This window comes from Rhinatrema bivittatum, chromosome 5, assembly GCF_901001135.1.
Source record: "Rhinatrema bivittatum chromosome 5, aRhiBiv1.1, whole genome shotgun sequence".
Taxonomy (NCBI): Eukaryota; Metazoa; Chordata; class Amphibia; order Gymnophiona; family Rhinatrematidae; genus Rhinatrema; species Rhinatrema bivittatum.
In genome coordinates, this window is record NC_042619.1 from 90,203,563 (window position 1) to 90,228,310 (window position 24,748).

General features: G+C 43.7%; 1 protein-coding gene across 1 annotated transcript in view; it reads right to left on the minus strand.

The window, feature by feature from the left end:
• ATP8A2 (ATPase phospholipid transporting 8A2) overlaps window positions 1-24,748 on the minus strand; it is a 1,219,142-nt gene that overhangs the window by 1,009,708 nt on the left and 184,686 nt on the right. The window contains exons 12-15 of the mRNA XM_029602569.1: window positions 19,190-19,317; window positions 15,130-15,207; window positions 11,932-12,020; window positions 4,829-4,873 (exon numbers count right to left, since the gene is read on the minus strand). Coding sequence (XP_029458429.1) covers window positions 4,829-4,873; window positions 11,932-12,020; window positions 15,130-15,207; window positions 19,190-19,317 — 340 coding nt within the window. The remainder of the gene's footprint in view (window positions 1-4,828; window positions 4,874-11,931; window positions 12,021-15,129; window positions 15,208-19,189; window positions 19,318-24,748) is intronic.

The window sequence follows — 24,748 nt, forward strand, 5'->3', positions numbered from 1 at the left end:
GGATGTTGAGGAGTTGGCCTGAACAGAAAACCAACATGGAGAAAGGAAAATGTGTCCCAGAATCCCCTGGTTTTCTTAGCCTGCCTTGGCTGTATGAACTCTAAGTGACTCATTGAGAATGACTTGCAAAATTTCCAGAACAGGCAGTCAAGCTAAGGTGAGGCCTAATCATAGGGTCAAACAAAGCAGAAACCAACGGCAGGAACTTAACAAAGGAGAAACCAACGGCGGGACCTTCAGGTTATACGGACACTACAGAGGCACTCTTTCTCAGGGGTTTCTATAAACACAGCCACAGATGTGGTACTTACCCTGACCAGCAAGATTTTAACAGAACAAAGGACTACCTAAAGAGTGATGGTAAATGGGCCCCACCTTGGAGAAATACTCAGGGTTAGCTAGAGATGAACTTATCATGCTGTTGACATGTCAACTTATGTAAATGATTCTTTGGGCAGTCATACAATGCTATAATCTTCTACAATATTGAATGTTATCTATAAAATAAGGATCACTTCCTGTATACGATGAGATGCTGGTAGTCAGTTTGTCCGAGGCATGGCATTAGCATCTCCCAAGAATACTTATATTGTTCAATAAAAAAATTATGCTTTCAATAAAAATCTAAGTGTTCTTGTCTCCCTGGCCATAAGCATCATAAAAAATGGCATGGCGCTTAACAATGTGGTTACAGCAGTTAGTGTAGCTGGGTTTAAAAAATATTTGGATAAGTTCCTAGAGGAAAAATCCATAAACTGCTATTAATTATTAAGCAATAGTAGCTTGAGATTTATTTAAGGTACTTGAGACTTGGATTGGCCACTGTTGGAAACAGGATACTGGGCTTGATGGACCCTTGGTCTGACCCAGTATGGCAATTCTTATGTTCTTATGTTAAGAGGCCATAACTATAAATAGAAATGTGCAAATAAAATCTGAACTAGAAATTGCAGCAAGCCAGACTCTCTTATGTAGTGCAACAATGGAAGAACAGAAAATTCTGTATGCCTCATAAAACATCAGTCAATGAAATCAAGAAATATAAAACATCTATCATAATAGTAAAATCATGCTAATCATTTTTTTTTTATAAATTATTCTGTTTGTTTGCATTTCAATGCTCAGGCAGCCTTCATGATGAAGGCCTAGATTCATCATTCTGCTTTTTGATAATCCGCAAAGAAAAACGGGGCGGGGGGAAAAGCGTGCAGCCAGTCACATCATGGCAGTGCGTTTTCGCCCGGTTGCAGCCACACTGCCCGGTTTTCGCCTGGTTGCGGCCACACTGCACTCTATCGCTCCCATGGTGCCAATAGAAAAGGTGGTGCTAAATCCATTATTGTCCTCAGTGGTACCGCCACCTCATTACCTTTAAATCCACCCCTTTCCTTATTTTAATTTTACCATCGCGATGTGGTAGTTATCGTGTGCACAATAAGGCCACATCACGATTTGATGTAGGACCTCCTTGGTTTGCAGGGCCAGAGTTACACTTTCCCAAGGTAGTAAAGGTTCTTCCTCCCTCCTGTGGTCCTTCTTGATGGTGGAAAAACAAAACAAAAATGCCCAGTAGGGAGAGCTGTGAACCAATGGAAGGCTGATCCCTGCCCGCACACTAAACCCATTCCCAGAGATGCCAAGGGTAGTTAATCACAATGAGTGAAACTGAAGGCAAAGAGTGATATTTTTTAGACAGTGTGTCTAGGATATAAATCTGGACTCTTTTTGACACTCTATGAGTTGCCTCCTTTACCTTGGAAGGCACAGTCAGACTCTGCTATGTTCAACAATTTGGGGAATATATCAGTGATCTCCCTCCCAGCTCTCAGTCTCCTTCTGTCTTGGTTTCCTTTTTCTGCCTGTGTGTGGCTCCAGGTGCTGCTATAGTCTCCTCTTTCTCTCCATATGAACTTTTCTATGTGTGGCTCCCGATCAAAGCCATTGCAAGATATTAGTCATCTTAAGTGAAACTTAAAGCCTTGAGACCCTGCCCAACCCATGGCCTCTCTCCACACACAATAAAATAATTATGCATTTATAACAAATTTTATATGAAAAAGGACATTCAAAGAACACTCTCCTAAGGTGAAAATATCACTTAAAATAACATGCATATTGTATTTACAAATACTGCTATGGTGCCAACCAGAAAACCCTGCAAATAAAGCAAAAAAAGACACTTGGCATCCATATGGGATGAAGCCTATTGTAAAGCGTTGGGTGTTAGGTGTGGGCTTGCCCCTCAGAAAGCCATGATGTTGAATTTGTGGACCCTTGGACCAAGGTAGAGTTGGTGCAACCTGCAGGGAGGAACCCCACAGGTCCCCACTATTGGCAGGCAGATCTAGATAAGGTAGAGACCCAACTGGAGCTTCACTTTTACTAGCCCACCTTCCCCTGGGTTGAGCCTTTGGGTGCCGGGACTGGAAGGTCTTAGGTGGGGGCCTCGGCTGATGTGGTGGAGGTCTTTTGAGTTGGAATAGAAGGAGCACAGGCAAATCCAGAAGCAGGCTAGGGTCAGTGGCAGGCAGTGTTCAGGAGGTCCAGTGAGCAAGCTGAGGTCGATGGCAAGTGGCATTCAAGGATGTCCATTGAGCAAGCTGAGGTCAAACCAGGTATATGTCCAAAGAGAAAGTGGGATGGCGAGGCAGAGCAGGTAGGCAAGGAGCAGATAGGTAGACAGGCTAGGAAACGTGGAAACCTGAAGAAGGACAAAGACTGAAGACTCAAGCTCAGGACAGGAGACTAGACCACGGGGACTGAAGATGAAGACAAGGAACTAGAACCAAGGATGAAGATGAAGAACTGGAATTCAGGATGAAGACGCAGTAGCAACTCCCACACTACAAGGCAGTTGTGACCTGTTGCCGAGGTGACAGGGAAACGTCTAAAGTGGCCTTATACAGGCCAGGGATGGTGACATCATCAGGGGCACTCGTTAGGTTTTCCCGCTGCGGGACCTTTAAGAACGCGGAAGTTGGGAGTGCGCTCACCCTAGAAGTAGGGGCCAGCTGTGTCGACAGCATCCCGCCATGAAGAACTTCAGCACTGTCCTTCTGCATCGCGGCATGGCATCCTGCTGTGCAGGAAGGAGCAGCAGACTGGTAGCATCCTGAGACCAGGGGGGAAGGCCTGGTCCGAGGGGTAAGTGCAGTGGTTCATGGGAGGAGCCCACAGCCCGCCAAATGCAACACATGAATAAACCATTTCAATTTCAATATAGTAAACCTCCCATACCAAAATAGCATTAACTGCCAGCACTCAAACAGTAACAAACCTAACTATGAAAAGGCACACTGCAAATATGACAGCAGTCCTTAAAACACCAATATATCTCCTATCAGGAAAACAGAACATATCAGGCTGCTATAGATCCCTACAGAGAAACCACAGACTTGCAGAACACTTCACTTCGGTTAAACATGCAGAGCACATACAGATCCTCATCAAATACAGAATATAAAATTTAAATAGAAACGTGCAGACAAAAAAATTGAATTGGAAACCAAAAGTCAAACCCTTGTAATCATAGAAAAAACAAACCACTATTTCTCATAAAACATCAAACAGTAAAATAAAGAAATATAAAACATCAATAATAATAATTATAAAACCATATGAATCAAAAGAATAAATGTTTCAAAACAGCTGACAAATATAACAACATCCAATAAAGAACTCATATACATTTTTTTTAAATGAACCACACACTAATTAAATATATCAAACCAGCAGATACATCAAATAACATCCAACAGTTAAAACTAATAAAAAAAGAAATTCCACACTCTCCATATCTGGGAGCTTTTAATTTCCATTCACCCTGAGATTGTCATAGATTCTCTGACATATAAACATATGGTCACTAACACATCCACACACCCAAGCTCTCTCTCTCATTCACACACATATATATGCTTTGGGCTGATGGCTTTGCCAGCACTAGGCCTCTTTTCTTCTTCGGGCCGACGGGCCTGCCAGGCTTCTTCTTTTCTTTGGCCCAACAGCCTTCTCAGCATTAAACCTGAGTGGCCTCTCCTTTTCAGCAGCAGCAAGGAGAAGCTGTAAACATAGCTAGCAGAGGAAGTGCGGGAAGAACAGCCTTGCCACTCACTCCCTCTCCCCCTCCCCAGCCCTGATGCAAAGCTCCCTCTGCAGTAGGAGAAGACCGACAGCACCTTCACCACCTCTCGCACCAACTAGAGGAAACCCCATAGCAGATGCACCAGTAGCCAAAACAAAAAATCTCAAAGGGCTAAAATATAGACTATTTTCAGACATTTTCACTCTCCCTTCACCTTCCGGACATAAAACAAAAAGTCTGTACAGTCCAGAAGAAATCCGAACAGTTGGCAACCCTTTGCCTGAAGCTCAAATGTTGTTTCCTATTTCAGCAGACTCATCGCGCAAACACTCTGTAGCTCTTCAAACAGAATTCAGCTGCACAGGAGAAGCCACCAGCTTATCCACCTACAGAATAATGGCTTACAACATGAGGATCATTTATTTATTTATTGCAAACCAGCAGGCCAATTTAAATAATAGGAAAGGAGAAGCAACCAAAGGGACATTCAGAGGAATACATTTATTTATTTAAAGCTTTTTTATTCCGGTATTAGTGGTTACATCATACCGGTATAAAAATACATCATACATCAATCATCATGAAAATTCTTCCAAAGAAAATTGGCATTGGGCTATTCGGCCAGAAAGCGGTGCTATTCCCTACATTGTAAAAAGTGACAAACATAACATAGGACACCCAGTATGGTCTTCAACAAAGGTTACAAAGTAGTTCTCTCATGCTTATTTATTGTATATAATATACCTGAAGTCTTCAGAAGAATGTTCTCTCTCCAGTTCTGGAAAGTGACTGTAATTATAAAAGCAGAAAAACACCGTATTTAAAAAGTAGACAATAAAGGATAAATGAAGCAGAAAATATAGGAAACTGTCAAGCAAATTGTGAATTTTTTATGCGAGTACTTACTGTATATATAAGCAACATAAGGGCATAATTTTAGATTATTGATTTATATGTAATATATTTATAAATCTAGTGCATTCCATTAAAGAAGACATAAGATAGCATATGTATCTGATCATAAGTAATAGCAAAGGAAATATTTTGACAATAAACAAAATTCTTAAACTTTCTTGGAACGCCCCTCCTTCCCTCTAGGTTACCAGATTTTTCAGCAGCAACAAGCCCTATTGTAGTTCTTTTACAAGGCTATTCTAATACAATGCACCAGTTCTCCCCTGGGAAGCCTCTGAAGCTGCAGGAGTTAGGGAGCAGAGCACAGACGGGCCGAGCGCACTGTTAGCCCCTGTTTGGACGCGCGTTTTTGACGCGATATTTTTACCCTTTTACCCTTATACAGTAACGCGCGTCCAAACCCCCCGAAACTAATAGCTCCCGCAACATGCAAATGCATGTTGATGAGCCTATTAGTTATTCCCGCACGATTCAGAAAGTAAAATGTGCTGCGAAGCCGTACATTTTAATTTCGGACGGCACTGGAAAAGTATACAGAAAAGCAGTAAAAACTGCTTTTCTGTACACCCTCCAACTTAATATCATAGCAATATTAAGTCGGAGGCCCCAAAAATAGAAAAAAATAAAAATTCTTAAAAAAAAAATAAATATATATATATATATATATATATATATATATCTATCTGCTCGCGGGTTGGAAGACGGATGCTTAATTTTGCCGACGTCCATTTTCCAAACCCGTGGCTGTCAGCAGGTTTGACAACCGATGCCGGTAAAATTAAGCGTCGGCTGTCAAACCCGCTGACAACCGCCACTTCTGTCAATAAGGAGGTGCTAGGGATGCACTAGTGTTCCTAGTGCCTCATTTTACCGCGGACCCTCATTTGCATGCTCTTGCTTACTGAATCGCGCACCCAGGAGAGTGGCCTGGGCACGCGTCAGGAGAGTGGGCGCTCGTCAGCTCTCCCGCACGTTTTACTGTATCAGCCTGAGAACAAGTTAAAGGGTTGTTAAAGCAGAAAAGCAAAACTTAACAGGAGAAACACTGCAGCTTTTTAAACACTTGCTTCTTCCATGAATGTGATTATCAAAGGGAATATAAGGAGAGCCCAAGAATTAGCAGTCTGTGAAGGAATATACAAGAAAGAACCTCAGAACAGCTTAAGGGACTGGCTCCAGGCATTTGGCCCAGTCCACCTTAAGGCACATTTTATTAATGTTTGGGAATCCTGGTCTCAGGACATTTCCCTTAGCAGGGATATAAGAGAGCAGCCCAGGAGGGAACAGGGAGGCCCCAGATAGAAGAATGTACAGAATACGCTAAAAACTACCTATTTTTGATTGCTAAGACCATTTCATTAAAGACAGCTGAGGTAAGCAGGTCTTTTGGGTACATAATAAAAGTTAGTGAAGAATGGCCAGAGTCCAGACTCTTCCGTTCTCCAGCACATTCCCCCAAACCATGGGGTGCTACCTTGGGGGAAGATTTTAAAAGGTACACGGGCGGCGCACACAAATGTATGCCCGATTTTATAACATGCGCGTGTGCAGCCACGCCTCCCAGACCGCCCCGGGACCGCCTAGCCATGCCCCTAGACCGCCCCACCATGCCCTCGCCCCCTGCCTGCCGATTCAGAAAAGCCCCGGGACATACGCATGTCCCGGGGCTTTATGCGTGCCGCCGGGCCTTTTGAAAATAGCCCAGCGCGCGTAACCCCCTTGGTTTTTACACAATTATAGCTTTTCTTCATTCTCCTTTTCTGGGAGAAGCTTAACCTTATCCCCTAAGCCCTGGAAAGAAAGCTTAAAGCTAGCTACTCATGTCTTGTCGGAGGGTATAAAGAGATGAATTTTAAAAGCCTGATACGTGCATTTATTAGGGCAGTGGTTCTCAACCTTTTTTTGGCTGGGATACACCTGACAGATGGTTCTCACATGTGTGACACACTGAACATATGACCATCATGGGGCTATATGTAAACATACACTCTGCATCCATGGGAACCCCCTTGACCCCTAACAATGGGTGCAGAGCAGAACTAGGGCATTACCCATACAACTCACCATACAAAAAAGATATTCTGGTTCTGATGACATCTCAGTAAAAGCAAAACAAACTCCCTTTACTACTGGGCACAATAGCCCTCCTTATGAAAAGACAGTAATTTACCACTAATGCATATCCTATTGAGAAAACACAACAAATAAGATTGATACAAATGCCTACATGCTAGTAAAATACCTCACCTCGGTCACACACACAGAACTGACCTTCACCAAGTACAGAAAGACCACAAATTATAAATATGGAGACAGAAACTGGAATGGAAAACCGAAAAAGTCACTGCATTCAGTGCAAACCTGGAGAAATGGAAAGAGAAATTTCACACCTAACACAGTCCCAGGATCTACAATAACACACACAAACTAATCTGCACAAAGTTACACCTGTATTATGGAACACGATCAAACAGTAACAACCCTATCTATGAAAGGCAAAACTACAAATATTAAACCAGGCCCTAAACACTGATACACCTTCTATTAGGGAAACAGAATAAGCCAAGCTGCTATAGATACCCACACAGAAATAATTGTAAAGCTATACTAATAAATGTTACAAAACAGCTGATGAACAGAATAACATCCAACAATTAAAAACTCATAAAAATTATTAAAATGGCAATCTGTTAAGAAAAATAAATGTAAAATGCTACCTTTACTTACCCTCTCCAGCAAATCTCCTATTCTTTTCCCTTGCAGGCCAAAAGCACACACCAGAAGCAGCAATGGCTGCTGAAACTCTGTCCTGATGGTCCTCTTCCTTAGGGCCCACAACCAGTCTTTGTCTCTCACACTCCAGTCACCTCCCTGACCAGTCTCTCAATCACACACATGCTCTCTCATTTACATACAAGCTCTCAATCACACACAAATGCTTTTGCTCCTATTCTACCACATATACAAGCTCTCACTCACACACCCAGGCTCCCATTCTACCACACACACAAGCTCTCGTTCATGCACCCAGGCTCCCATTGTACCACAAAAACACAAGCTCTCACTCACACACCCAGGCTTCCATTTACAAACACCCACACTCAGGCACCCATTCTCACACACCCCCACACAAACACCTACACCCAGGCACCCATTCATACACACCCACACAAACACCCATACCCAGGGTCCCATTCACACACACCCATACAAAAGCCCACACCCAAGCTCCCATTCACACATACACCCAGACTCCCATTCACACACACACACACACACATATAAACATCCACACCCAGCCTCTTATTCACACACACTCACACAAACACCCACACCCAGGCTCCCACACTCCCACACACAAACACCCACACCCAGGCTCCCATTCAAAAACATACACACACACACTCACACAAACACCCACACCCAGGCTCCCATACTCACACACACATACCCACACTCAGGCTCCCACACTCACACACACAAACAGCCACACCCAGGCTCCCATTCACACATGCATGCACTGGACCTCACCGCCAAACCCTTTCCTTCGCCACAGAGATGGGCTCCAGTTGCACCCTGGCTTTACTCCGGTGGGCCTTATTTTTCACCGCCACAGGGATGGGCTCCTGTAAGCGGCCTTGCTTTGCGGGTTGAGCTTCCTCTTCACCGCCACGGGGATGAGCTCCCTTGGCGGCCTTGTTTCAGTGGGGTCCAGCTTCCTCTTTGCTGCCACAGAGATGAGTTCCCTTGGTGGCCTTGTTTCAGCGGGGTCCAGTTTCCTCTTTGCTGCCACGGGGATGAGCTCCCATGGAGGCCTTGCATCGCAGGGTTGGGATGCCCCTTCTTCCTGCCCCACCGGCCAATTGAGGCTTTCTCCCTTCTTCCTACTCCCATTGGCAGGAAGAAAGGTGGAGGTTTCCCATTGGCCTGCGGGGGCAGGAAAAAGGGAGAAGGGAAACACAACCGGAATAGTGGGACACCAGGAGCCACGACACATCTGCCGGTGCTCAGTGACACACTGGTGTGTTGCGACACACTGGTTGAGAATCGCAGGATTAGGGAATGAATGAATGAAGTTGGGCTTGCATGCACCAAGCAGATTTTAAAGTTACGAGATGTACACATATCTCCCACAGCATGCACATCTTGAAAGTTTTCAAAAAGGGGCGGAGTGTGGACATGATCTGGGCGGGGCATGGGTGTTTCGGGGTGCAAACCAGATGTGTGTGTAAATAGTAATGGGACCTGTTCCCTGCTGCGTAACTTCACTTCTGCTATGGATGACATGTACATTAAAATTTCAAGAAAATTAGGAAGATCTACAGGGTTTTATTTATTTATTTATTTATTTAAAATTTTTATATACCGGCATTCATGATACAATCACATCATGCCGGTTTACATAGAACAGGGGTGTACAAAGAACAAATGAGTAACCTAATAGTGAGGAGGAAGCAGTTACAAATAACAAGGTACCAGAACTGGGAGTAGAGAAGAAAGGGAGAGGATAACATTAGATAAAGATATTTACATTAAATTAACATGTTTTAAGGGTCAGGAATAATTGGGGGCTGTGAAGATTATCAAACCAGGGGGCTAGGAGGATCTCTCTCTTAACTGGTGCCAAACTGGTAAAACTGGGAATGGCGTCAGTGCACACCCTTTTTTAAATCCCCTGATTTACATGGAAGAAGTGGCATTTGCACGCACATGAGCGTGCCCACTTAAAATTTGGTGCACATATGAGCACGGCCAGGCTGTTTTATAATATGTGCACATATGCAGGTGTATTTTATAATATGTGCACATATGCAGGTGTATTTTATAAAATGGCAACGTTCCCTGGGTGTGAGCCAACATATGTTTGGCTCACACCCAGGCTCACACCCAGGGAAAATATGTGCATGCGCGCTGGTTTAAAATTTACCGTCCCTGTGAGCCAAACTATGTGACTGGGGCAAAGTCAGGTCAACTCCATTTTGAAAAATAGCGCCAACCGGGCCCAGGCTAGGGGGCACCATGGGCCCCAACACTGGGGCGAGCTGGGATTTTTCAGGTTGGGGGGGGGGTTGTACAGGGATGTGGGTTTGTGTTTCCCACTAGGGGAAGGGGAGGTTTTGGGGATTCCTAAACACAGAGTGCTTTTTTTCATTCAGGGGGTAGGAGGAAGGGGAGGGAATCATCCTGGGACTTATTTATAAGGAAAGTAGGGATGGGGGGACATATTTTATTGTACTCTCACAGGGTTGGAAGGTTGGTGAGGCTGTTGTTGCGTGAACTACTATTTTCAGTTTTTTACATTGGGTTGTCGAGGCCACCTCAAGTGGCGGCCCTGGGGTGAGCAGGGGTCAGCTTTGACCCCTTCATACCTTTCTTCTTTTTTGAGCTGCTTTATTTTTAAGGTATGGACCTTTGAGATGATGGCAGTCCATGAGGTTGGGGCTGCCATCATGCCTAAAGGGCCAATGCCGCGTTGTTTTGCCACGTGGTGTTTTGCCGCAAGACAAAACAATGCGATACAGCTGCAAAGGTTTTTGAGGGAGGGGCTTGCTATTGCATAACCACCCCTCCCCCGCGATAATGGGATCTCTCCCATGAACAAACTGTCAGGCCAATTCAGTACGGTGCACTCAGGCCGAGCGCACCGTTAGCCCCCGTTTGCACACGCGTTTTCCGCGTACTATTAAAAACTATTAAAAACTATTAAAAACTATCAAAAAACGGTTAAAAACCTGGCTCTTCAGTCAAGCCTTTCAATTCCCAGAGGGTAAATAGGCACCTCAGCATGACTCTCAGTTCCAACCATTGCAGGTTGACATTAACACCTTGCACTTAATTACATATATGTACTTGCTTATTCGTTATGTTTATTTAACAGTCATTATTTACATACTATATAACAGTACATTTGCAGATTATCTTCACTACTAAAGTTCCTTGTAAAAAGTTGTACACACACATTCTATTCCAAAACACTAATAATGTTAATTGCCATTTGCTAAATGTTATTTTTACCTTCAATGTTCCTTGTAATAATGTTTAATGGTTGATTGTTATTGTTCAATGTTTAATGTTCTATGTACAAAACCCCGGTCTAACCTCCCAGACCAGGGCAACCTTTTCGTTACTTGTAAACCGGAATGATTTGTATTGCATACAGGAATTCCGGTATATAAAAATTAAAAATAAATAAATAAATAAATACTATTTTTACTCCTTATACAGTGACCCTAGTGCCTCCTTTTTATCGCAGGCCCTCATTTGCATAGAGAATCGTGTGCCCAGGACAGTGGCCTGGGCACACGTCGGGAGAGCGGGTGCTCGCCTCGGAGTGCTGGCTCTCCTGCGCATTTTAGTGAATCGGCCCGATTGTGGCTTACTGCATCTAGGCCTAAGTTAGCCAGATAAGAGGCCATACCCTAGAACACCACTTAGCCAGTTAATTATTTAGCCGGATTAATAGCTGTCCAGCTAAATGGAGGCCGCTGAATGCGGCCAAATATTCAAACAGCACCACTTAGCCGGATAAGCCCAAACGTATCCTGCTAAGTGGTGCTGAATATTGACCTCTTGTTATATTATTATTTTGTAGAATAATAATATGCCACCTTGAATTCTGAGTATGAGAGTTCTCCTTTCAATAGAGAAGTACATGGATTAAACAAAACCAAATCTAAAATTAAATCTTATGCAGTTCCTAAAGTAAACAAACTAATTGTAGTTTTACAGACTCATGCTTAATTAAAAAAAAAAAAAAAAAGACTTAAAAAAACCCCCAACCAATTTATTTTCATTCTCCTCCACAATTTTTCTTATTTTTAGCTAAAAAAGTCGATAGCAAAAGTAAGAACTAAGAAAATCAAGAAACCAGGAATGGTCTTTGTAATAGTTTATCAAAATAGGCAATGAAAAGTCATGTATAATGCACATACCCATAGGTAATTCCAGCGATGGTGCACTTTTTAAAATTCATAATGTTGCACGTGAGTGTCCCTGTTTTGTCAGAAAACAAGTATTTTACCTGAAATGGGGAAATGTTTACAAGATTAAAGAAATATTCATTGGCAGCACCATGCCGCATAATACCAGATGCACAATTTTCTTTTCTCATAGACACAGAATGGAAGCAAAGCTTTTAGCAAATCAGGTCCATAATTAAAAAATGTGTGTCTCTATTCTGCAAAAACCCACTACAAGCAGAAAATAATATTTATTCAGTCATTCAGATCCCAATACAATTTGCAATATTTACATGTACAGCTTTAAAAACAACAGAATTATGGGGTTGTCTCATATCTCAGCACTTTTTTTGTTTTGTTTTTTTAACTGTGGTTGAATGGCTTTGCCAGAGAACAAATTTTCTACCTTATTTCCTCCCACCATTATCCCAGTTAGGAAATCCATTCTCAGCTGACATCATGCACATGTACAACATAGATGAAGGGGAACCAGTGAGCATGACCCACTGTGATGTCACAGTGAAGGGTATGCATCAAGTTAAAAAAAAAACCCAAAAAAACATTTGCCCAAGCTCCAAAAAAGCACAGATACATAAAATCAGAAAACTGTTACATTTGCTTTATTTATTTATTTATTTAGATATTTTGCCCATCCTCTTGAAAAACACCCAGAATGGGTTAAAGTAGAACACTCATAATATTCTTATAAAAACATAAAACAATAAACTATCCATCACCATAATGTCTAATCTCCCTTCCCCTCTACAAATGCAGTTTCTCAAGAATAGGAGATTTAAGGCTTTCTCTCTCTCGCTCTCACATACACATACATGGCAGCTATTATAAAGGAAACTCAGCTCTTGAAATTCCATACAGTTTGCATTTGCTCAAGAACACTGGAATTCATGGTTTCAACAAGGAAGCATTCTTAATAACTTTGGCAATAAAAGCTTTGTTTTCTAGGTACTCTCTCAAAAAGATACCCTCAAAAAAAAGATCTACATCTCATACCCTCTAGTCCTGGGAAATGGCTCTCAAATGAACACACACCTTGCCTTCACTACCCTTTCTGTGTCTTCTCCTTTCAGGAACGCATACATAAAAGATTCTTTGATCCTTCTAGGATCCAGCATAGGAGCGGGATGCTGCAGCTATGGAAAGAATATCTGCATCTTCCAAAAAGGAAACCCACATATATGTTTTAAAATATGAAAATGCCACTCACATCTACAAAATAAATATAATGAATCTTTCTTCTCTGTTTTTATTGCCACATCATCAAGCCTGACGACGTGCCTACCAGGTTATCAAACGGAGGCCGTCCGGTCTTTTAATCATTTGCGGTCAATATTAGCATACGAATGGTTTGTTCAAAACACGGTGATAGTGTGTTTTTTCAAAAAAAATTTTTATATATTTATGTAGAAGGGTCAAACTTCATTCAGACCCATAGTCTCTGTTCCTTGTTGCTTAAAGCTTTTGAGACTACGGTTGTCCGGATGAAAGGAACAATAACAGAGTTAGAATGAAGCGGCGATTTAACGATTGAACTACTATGAAGTAACTAATATTGTCAGCTCCTGATGAAGCAGTGTTCTGAGAAACATTGGCCGTTTGTCGAGCTGAATACGAAGGATGGGTCGGAGCGTCATCCGGGGGCAGTGCCGCGGGCGTGGTTTCGGTCTGGGGGCATTCCGGGGGTGTGGCCACGGCCTCCGGACCAGCCCATGGACCGGAACATGGCGCCGGGCAGCTGACTCTCTAGCAGGCGTAACTTGTGCGACAGAGGTGGGGGGGGGGGTTTAGATAGGGCCAGGGGTGTGGGTTAGGTAGAGGAAGGGAGGGGAAGGTGGGGGGAGGCAGAAGGAAAGTTCCCTCTGAGGCCGCTCCAAAATCGGAGTGGCCTTGGAGGAAACGGGCAGCGTGCGGAGCTCGGCGCGCGCAAGTTGCACAAATGTGCACCCCCTTGCGCACGCCTAGTGCGCGAACAAAAGTACGCACACGCGCTTTGTTTTAAAATGTACCCCATTGTGAGTAAATCCTGTGGACAATTCAATGGCATATATTGTAGCAATTTTCAAAAGCCCACTTACTCGAGTAATGTGCATTTATACATGTAAAACCCAATTTTACGATGTAAATGTTTGTAAAATGAGGCCCTTATTCTACAAACCAGGGAAACCAGAGTTCAAATCACACTGCCACTACTTGTGACCTTGGGTAAGTCGCTTTATCTTCCACTGCCTCCGGTACAAAGTTAGAGGCTTATTTACTAGGGATGTGAATCGTTTTTTGACGATTTAAAAAAATTGTCCGATATTTTTTAAATCGTCAAAAATCGGTACAGTGCGCAATACAATAGAAATTTTCACGATTTATCATGAAAAATCGTTACTCCCGTTAGTGTCCACTAATGGGAGTTATTTGGGGGGAGGCGGGAAAACCGGCACACCAAAACAACCCCTAAACCCACCCCGACCCTATAAAACTAATCTACTTACCTTCCCCCACTCCCCCACCCCGAACCCCCCCAAAACTTTTTACGAGTACCTGGTGGTCCAGTGGGGGCGCGGGGACCGATCTCCCGCTCTCGGGCCATCGGCGCCATTTTGACTGCCACTCAAAAATGGCGCCGATGGCCCGATTAAAGAAAAACCCACCCGACCCTTTAAAGATGACCCCTTAACTTCACCCACCCTCCCGATCCCCCCAAAACATTTTTAAATTACCTGGTGCTCTAGTGGTGGTCCCGGGAGCGATCTCCTGTTCTCGGGCTGTCGGCTGCCACTCATAAAGATGGCGCCGATGGCCCTTTGCCCTTACCATGTGACAGGATATCCGTGCCATTGGCCGGCCCCTGTCACATGGTAGGAGCACTGGATGGCTGGCGCCATCTTTACGAAAAAAGGGACTTTTCGCGTGCAATAGGCGCTTATCACTATGAGATAGCGATAGAAAATTACCCCCTTAGATTGTAAGGCTAAGGAAATACCTATAGTACCTGAATGTAATCTGCTTTGAAATGCTGCAAAGTGGAATATAAATTAAATTTTAAAAAGTACAAATAGAAGTGAGAAGGTAAAGGAAAATCCTTCAGAAAAAACCTAAAGCTTTCATGTGTGTTTTTCCGAAATGATATCAAATTATTATGGTTAGAGGCTGTTTTATCACCTGCCCAAGCTCTTCATTAAGATTGGAGGTCCTGGCCATTGCAGGTGTATCAGTTTCTGCATAGTACATATCTCTGTCCTAAAAGAGGAAATGAGAAAACACAGCTGAGCTATATCACAGTAAATTATGGAAAGAGGATTTTACGTTATTGACCTCCTACTGTCCAGCAGCTTTGGTCATTAGGAGTTCAATATTCAAAGCCTTTGTGCAGGTAACTTTTTGAGATACATGCACAAAAACCTTACCAATAGCATACATTTTGTGCGCACAAAAAATAAATGCATAAAAAGGGAAGTCAATGCAAGTGTTCTGGGAAAGGGCTAACCTTTAACCATTGTGTGCACATATTCATTGTTCATATTAGTAAGTCTGGTTGGAGAAGTCACAGTTCTAAATTTATCCAGCTAAAGTTACATGCATAACTTTAGTCGCAGATATTCAATGAGAGACTTTTGCCCGTATGTCCTGCCGATATCCAGGGAAAATAGGGATGATAACTTTCAAACCAGTGTGCGAGCGCACTTACAACAGCCTGCGACATTTTATAACATAAGCATGCATATGCTCGCATGTTATAAAATAGCCTGGCCATGCGCACATGTGCGTCAAATTTTCAGTGGGTGCCGCATGTGCACGAAAATGCCGCTTCTACCACGTAAATCGGGGGATTTTAAAAGGGGCGCATACCGACGCTATTCCCAATTTTACCAGTTCAACCCATTTTACCCAGTTAAGAGACAGGTCTTCCTAACCTCCCTAGTTTAATATTCTTCTCTCCCTCCAGTTATCCCGACCCTTAAAACCCCACAGATCTGCCTATTTTTCTTTTTTTAATTTACACGACATCCATAGAAGAAGTAAAGTTATCTAGCAGGGGGCCTCGGCACAGACTGGATCTCATAAGTACACACACATCTCGGGTTCACGCACAGAAATGCCCATGTACCATCCAGACCACGCCCTCAACGCACCACTTTTTGAAAACTGTCGAGATGTGCATGCTGCAGGACATACGTGCATATCCGGGCAGCCTTTAAAATTCACTTGGTACACACAAGCCCAACATATTCACGTATCACATAATTAATGCGCACAGTGGGCTTTTAAAAATTCACCTTTATATGCATAACTTTATCTGGATAAATTTGCCACTCACTGGCTTCTAAATATTGACCTCTATCATCAGATTTTTGCAAGAGTACAGAATGGGAATAATATGAAACTTTGTATCTACTAAATATCAAATGGAATTCTGCACATACAAACAACTATTTTAAAACCATTAAACAACTAAAAATGTAATTGTGTACATTTGGGAAATATGTCCACCCCTAACCAACAATTAAAACTTATAGTGCATGAAATTTAAATGCTTGCTTGTAAAAAGATTGTTGAATTATATAGAACCTATGGGATAGATTTTAATATATGCACGCACGCGTCTATGTGCGTGTGCTTCCCAGCACACAAACGTGGACATGCCGATGTTATAAAATCGGTGGGCCGCACACACACGCGTGCCGGATTTTAGAATCCGCGCGCACAAGGGGGGTGGAATAATGCAATTTTCGTGCAGCGACGCATCCCGGACTTCCCCAGTTCCCTACCCACTACCCTAACCTCCCTACCCCTTCCCCTCTCCTCCCCACCCCCTAATCCTATCCTACCTTATTTTTTTTTGTTTTTCAAGTTGCTGCTCCTCCAGAGCTGTTAAGAAAGCGCACTCTCAGGCCCGGTTAGGAGCTCGGAGACTTGGTCCCATCTAAAGTAGGAAGTGAACCCTTGGACCGCGGCACGGCTCAGGGAGGAGCCCCAAGACACACCGCGGGAGGTGAGCTGCTACGAGCATGGGTAGAGCAGGAGCAAGGCTGGAGTGAAGACAAGGAGAGGATTATCCGGAACAGGAATTAGGCAGGCTCAGCCCTCCACTGGACCTACACGCACCAATGAGATCCAGCAACGCAATGCTGATCTCTAGAGTAGCCCTCCAGCCACTCGATAGCCCTTCCGAACGCGTCGCTGAGGAACGACGAGTGCATGAGGCCAAATGGAGGCTGAGGGCAGGAACATGAAGACTTGAACGAAGACTCAGGATACTCAGAGGATTCAGACATAGATTTGGATACTTAGACGAAGACTTGGATATTCAGACAAGGATTCAGGAAACTCAGAAGACCTAGACGAATATTCAGGTTGCTCAGAAGTTTCAGGCAAGGATTCAAGAGTCAGGCGAAAGTACTGGGTGAAAACTGCATCGCAGCGCGCCCTACACAGCTGCCCATGGCTGGTTGCGGACCACGCTGAACGCGAAGCAGACTCCAGGCGAAGGCATGGAACTTGAGACTGGAACATGACGAAGATTCAGTAGAGGCCTGCACCGGGGCACACCCTACACAGCCGCCTGTGGCTGGTCGCAGACCACGCTGAAGCTGAGCAGGTTCTAGCAGAATCTTAGGCATGGACGGATGCAGGCACAAGGGAACGCCATAGATTGGGAACAAGATACTCAGGAACAAGGCTTTAAGAACAGAAATCTCTTGAATTACTTGGTATATTTTGTTCTAAAGAAGGATCCTCTCTCACATTGTTTTGTAACAGGGAGATACAGATGTTTATAATTTGTAATGTTGTGATAGATATAATATATATTTTACCCTATATGTAATGATGTGGTATGTTCTCCTGATTTTTTATTATTTCTATTTGAATTGTATTCAAGTTTGAAATTTGTAAAATAAAAAATTAAAAAAACAAAACAAAAAACAGAAGTCTCCCAGAGGCTGGTGCTGCAGACGAGAAGAAGGTCTTATACCACGAGGCACCCTACACAGCCATCCCATGAGCTGGTCACGGACCACGACATGGCACGCCAAGAGAGGTGGACAGACGAGGGACCTGGGAACTGGACGAAGAGCTGAAGATGAGACGGGCGAAGTCAAGATGGGACATTGGACATCAGGAACATGGAACATGGCACCTCAGGAACATGGAACATGGCACCTCAGGAACATGGGACATCAGGGCATCTGGATGCGGAACATCTGGAACATCAGGACCAGAAGACAGGCAACGAGGGCGCTCCAACGAGGGACGAGACCAGGAACATCAAGGAGACGAAGTTCAGGAACATGAAGAACATGGAACAAAGATCCATCAAGGCAAAGGAGACCACAGAAGACCTGGATCAGAAGGAAGATCACAGACACGGTGCAAACCCGATCTGAAGACACTGAGGAATGGAAGCAGGGTCCTATTATAGGGCTGAAGCAGGAACAAGTGGATGACATCATCAGCGAGGGCCATGGGGCTTTTCCCGCCGCTGGCCCTTTAAAAGTCAAGCTGAGGCGCGCGCCCGCGCCTAAGGAGAAGCAGGAAGCAGCAGACATTAGCGGCAGTGTCCCTGCTGTGAGGGAGGCCCGGTGGACAGCGGCATCGGCAACGGCAGCCCTGCCGCGAAGAGATGAACAGACTGCAGCAGTGGCTCCATGCAGCGAAAAGGAGACTCCTTCCGGCAGCTCTAGGGCCTGCCATGGGACGGCGTCGGCAACGGCCTGGCTGGCCGTATTCAAGGAAGCAGGTAGTTGGGGGGCTGCCCGCAACCCGCGGGCAGACTCACAACAGGAGCAGTAGTAACATGTGTATACTGGTAGGCTGCTGGTGCTCGGTTCCCTGGCACAGCGGCAAACGGCCGCTGTACCAACCGCCTCCAGCCTCGCCCCTCCCTGCCCGCCCCTTTTCTTCAGCCTGGCACTTCTGCATGTAACCCCCGGATTTTACGCGCGCGACGGATTAAAAATTTGCCTGTATATGCATAGTCCATGCCAGTTTGTTTTAGAAATGTATACATGGGATTCATCGGCCTTGGCTACTCACTTATATAACAAACATAGTTAAACCAGATATTTCACCATGGATGGCATTTTCGTTTTTACTATACAAATTAAGCGCTGCTCATATGAAGAATGAAAACCAAGAACTACAGATTCTGAAAGGGACAAAAACTGATCACTCATTTTCTAGATAACGGGCTTCTTTACAGATGTATGCTCTTACTACTCACCCAGTTTATAAAAAGAGCCTGTGTAAACTTCACTACCTCCAGTGTCACCAGCAGGCTGATGGGAATGAGATTGTTGTATAAGATGATAAATGTCAGAAGATTGTATCCAAAATTGTTAGAGACTTCTTCTGTTGACAGAAACACATTAATATGGATATCATTATAACTAGGACTAACACAGTGGTTTCCAAGTTAAAACACCGATGGAGATATCGCCGGAAGTCATCACTGCTGTCTGCTCAGAGCCCACATCAGGCTCTGAGCCTTAAGAAATAACAACCACCACTACCACCCCTAAAAATATCAGCCTTAATGGCAACACACTCTGCTATTAAACATAAACAGTGGAAAGTATTGGGAAACAGAGAAGAAATAGAAGGTTGTCTCTTAAAAGCAAAGTTCCTTGGTCAGCTCTCCAAAATACCTCCAGATTTATTATCTGCCACCCATTGACCCTTAGAAAAGAAACACGACCTACTGGGTCAGATATATCTAGCATTTTTCCCTTGGACAGAAAAAGAGGGAATTTTCAAACTGCCCAGGTGTAAAGTCAATGGGTACTTTTTACCAACCATCTTTGTACCAAATTTTCAGAGGGAAAGTGCTCATGGTTCTTCCCCACTGAAAATTGTCCAGGTACAAAGTGCACAAATAATTTTGCGCCCGCTGTTTCTGCAGGAAATATTTCTCAACACAAGTGCAATAGATTTGATGCCGAAGCATCTGAGGCAGGTCCAGGCAGACTTTAATACCAGAGGCCCCATGACATCATCAGAGGGTGCCTCCGCAACCCACGAGTGTTATTTTCCATTCTCATCCGAGAACACCTCCCTTCATTGAAGCTGAAAGGACACATGCTATGGACCCTCTTGCATACATTTAGTCAGATTGATTGCTGGCAATTTCCAGATGGCCAATTTAGGTGCATAAATGACTTGAAAAATTATTTATTTCAAATATATACACACCACAAAATACAATACAATTGTTCTACACATGTTACAATATAAAGCATACACAATAAATATTTTACATAACAAAACATTACAGGGGCATGGAACAGCTGCCCTATGAGGTAAGGAAGATAGGGCTGTTCAATTTGGAGAAGAGATGATTGAGGGGGGTACATGATAGAGGTCTACAAAATCATGAAAGGACTTTAAAAAGTTTATGTAAATTGGTTATTTACTCTCTCAGATAATAGAAGGACCGGGGGCCACTGTTGGAAACAGGATACTGGGCTTGATGGACCCTTGGTCTGACCCAGTATGGCATATCTTATGTTCTTTTGTAAAAAGTAATTCAGATATTGAAGGTGCGGTGTCAGCAAGCCAAGTGTAGGTGTAAGACCTCCTTAAATATGGAGGTTACACGGACAACTCGATCATCCACCTGCAGGTATTTTTACTTGCACTTTCAAAAAACTATGCTTAAAAATATTGATATTGTTTGCAGCTTAACAACAGATAGCACCTTGCATAGGCCATGGGTGGATGATCTTATCGCCTGAGTAACCTCCTTATTTAAACAATTGTGCATTTTCATGATCTTCCTGATGTAGGATGATAAAGGTATCTCTTATTTTTTGTAAGGTATTCCAGAGATATTGCACCATCTGTAATTGTTGAGCATTATTCTTTGTTGAAGCATGGCCATTTGAAATTGTTTCCCATGGTATCCATTAAGTTGGACTCTTTTGTACCTGATATTGATGGGAAAATCTTGAATTTTCTAACTGTTCTCACTGCCGATTCTACTACCAAGGAATCATGAGAAAGTTGGGCTTTCACATGGTCCAGAGTTCAAATACTGCTGAACTCTGAATTGAATGTCTACATTCTTTGCAACTGGGAAAATTGATAAAGGATTCTTCCAGATGTTTGAGTAAAGATCCTGTAAAATGTTATATACAGGTAGTATTTTTATTTGCATTTGCAGATGGATAAAATACTAGGGATGTGAATCATTTTTCTGAAGATATTTTCAAACTCATCAGAATTCGGGGGGCTCCCGAACCCGATAGGAAAACCCCACAAAATTTTTCGTTGGGTTCTCTTATCGTTTTGGGGAGGGGAGGGGGCGGGAAGAAAGGGCACTTAAATCCCAAACCCACCCCAACCCTTTAAATTTAATTCTTTCACATCCCTCACCCTCCCGACCCCTCCAAAATTTTAAAGTACCTGGTGGTCCAGCGGGTGTCCCGGGAGCGATCTCCCGCTCTTGGGCTATTGGCTGCCACTAATCAAAATGGCGCCGATGGCCCTTAGCATGTGACAGGGTATCTGTGCCATCGGCTGGCCCCTGTCACATGGTAGGAGCGGCAGGCCATCCATTGCTGTGGTCAAGGGGTAAGGAGAGTGGGATGTAAGATTTGACAGAGGATGAGAAAAGAGTGAGAGGTGAATGCTGAGCAGGGCAAGAGAGGAATACTCTGCTAGAGCTACCATTGGTAGGCAGTTTTCCTAGAGCACCTAATACCTTTCCATTGGCTCTGCCCTACCTCCAGGAAAAACTTTGGCAGGGTGGCATTTCTCTAAATTGCCAAGTAACCCTGTAGAGGGATAAGACTGTGGAGGTTTGCAGTAGAGTACTCCCCCCCACACATACACACACACACTTGACCTCTGGAGAAGGGCATCAGGTCCACTGGTATTTCCATCAGTATCACCCCAAACAAAACCCCACTGTGCCATCATGTACAACAAAACAGCAGGAGGGAACCAGGAGGCTGCATGAGGATTCATCCCACCCCAGACAATTTATATGTTATCCTCCTGTAACTAGGTAAAAAAACGTAGACACGTCGTCTCGGTTCTTAAAATAAATTTATTGAGGAGATCAAGTTGAGAAACACAAAAAAACAGTATTCCAAAATACCTGACTCTGGCCGAGGTTCAACTATGGTATGGGCTGCATCACGGGTTACAACAAATAACATAATATAATATAAAAATACAAATTAAAGTATACAAACACATTTGCTTCACAATTTAATATAGATAATTTAACACATATAACTATAGCTAATTTTTACTGATAAACTTGTTACGGTCCCGGTCGCATGTGCCGCAACCAGGCCCTTACCTCCATGTTCCTGGTCCCGCTCCCGGTTCAGCTGGCGGAGTTTGTGGCCTGTGTGGCGGCGTTCCCGCAGGGGCGACGCCAGTGGGAGATCTTCGGTGGACGCTCTGTCCCTAGGCGCGTGCGCAAGAAGGACGCCTTTATAGGCCTGTTCCCGCCATTCAAAGTTCCGCCCGCTTCCTGACATCAGACGCCACGGCCTATGTAAGCTGGCCACAGACCCTCAGTCTTTGCCTTGCAACGGGGTTACCTTGCGGTTCCCAGTTGCTCTGTGCCCCGGAGTGTGTTACTACTTGCCAGTAGTTGCTCCGTTCCAGCCTGGTTCCTGCTTCAGACTTTGCTTACGTTCCAGCCTGGTTCCTGCTTCAGACTTGCTTACGTTCCAGCCTGGTTCCTGCTTCAGACTTCGCTTCAGTTCCTGCCTGGTTCCTGTGTCTTGCTTCAGTACCCGTGTCTTGCTTCAGTTCCTGCCCGGTTCCAGAACTCGAGTCTTGCTCCAGTTCCTTGCCTGGTTCCAGTTCCCAAGCCTGCTTGTTCCTGATCCAGCTACAGTACTCGCCTAAGTCCCAGCGGCCAGGCTCCTACGGGCTCCTCCTGGGGGAGCTCCGGCTTACAGGGTGACGTCTCACCACCAATCACCTAAGTCCCAGAGGCTGGGCTCCTACGGGCTCCTCCTGGGGGAGCACCGGCTTCCAGGGTGAAGATCATTGTTTGCATCCTGCCTGATATCCGCTTCCTGGCCTGCTTGTACACTGAGACTATAGTCCACCTCTCCCCAGTCTCCTGCAGGCCGGCCCAAGGGTCCACTAAAACCGTTAATCCATAACAAAACTATTCTAACATAAAGATAAAAAATTAGAATGTCATTAAGAAAACATTAAATAGAGGAAAATAGTTAGAAAAAAACTGAAAGGTGCAGCTGCAAAAGTTAAAAGTGTTCAACAGGCATGGACATTTTTTAAAAATACAATCCTAGAGGTATAGTCCAAATGTATTCCACACATTAAGAAAGATGGAAGGAAGGCAAAATAATTACCATCATGGTTAAATGGTGAGGTGAAAGAGGCTATTTTAGCCAAAAAAAAAATCCTTCAAAAATTGGAAGAAGGATCCATCTGAAGAAAATAGGATAAAACATAAGCATTGTCAAGTTAAGTGTAAAACATTGATAAGACAGGCGAAGAGAGAATTTGAAATAAAGTTGGCCATAGAGGCAACAACTCATAATAAAAACTTTTCAAAATATATCAGAAGCAAGAAACCTGTGAGGGAGTCGGTTGGACCATTAGATGACAGAGGGGCTAAAGGGGCTCTTAGGGAAGATAAGGCCATTGCAGAAAGACTAAATTAATTCTTTGCTTCCATGTTTATTAATGAGGATGTTGGGGAGATACCAGTTCCGGAGATGGTTTCCAAGGGTGATGAGTCATACCAACTGAACCAAATCACTGTAAACCTGGAAGATGTAGTAGGTCAGATTGACAAACTAAAGAGTAGCAAATCACCTGGACTGGATGGTATGCATCCTAGGGTACTGAAGGAAATAAAAAATAACATTTCTGATCTATTAGTTAAAATGTGTAACCTATCATTAAAATCATCCATTGTACCTGAAGACTGGAGGGTGGCCAATGTAACCCCAATATTCAAAAAAGGGCTCCAGGGGCGATCCAGGCAACAATAGACCAGTGAGCCTGACTTCAGTGCCGGAAAAAATAGTGGAAACTATTCTAAAGATCAAAATCGTAGAGCATATAGAAAGATATGATTTAATGGAACACAGTCAACATGGATTTAACCAAGGAAAGTCTTGCCTAACAAATCTGCTTCATTTTTTTGAAGAGGTTAATAAACATGTGGATAAAGGTGAACCGGTAGACGTAGTGTATTTGGATTTTCAGAAGGCATTTGACAAAGTCTCTCATGAGAGGCTTCTAAGAAAACTAAAAAGTCATGGGATAGGAGGCGATGTCCTTTCATGGATTACAAACTGGTTAAAAGATAGGAAACAGAGAGTAGGATTAAATGGTCAATTTTCTTAGTGGAAAAGGGTAAACAGTGGAGTGACTCAGGGATCTGTACTTGGACCGGTGCTTTTCAATATATATATAAATGATCTGGAAAGGAATACGACGAGTGAGGTTATCGAATTTGCGGATGATACAAAATTATTCAGAGTAGTTAAATCACAAGTTGATTGTGATACATTACAGGAGAACCTTGCAAGACTGGAATATTGGGCATCCAAATGGCAGATAAAATTTAATGTGGATAAGTGCAAGGTGTTGCATATAGGGAAAAAAAATCCTTGCTGTAGTTACACGATGTTAGGTTCCATATTAGGAGCTCCCACCCAGGAAAAAGATCTAGGCATCATAGTGGATAATACTTTAAAATCGTCGGCTCAGTGTGCTGCAGCAGTCAAAAAAGCAAACAGAATGTTAGGATTAGGAAGGGAATGATTAATAAAATGGAAAA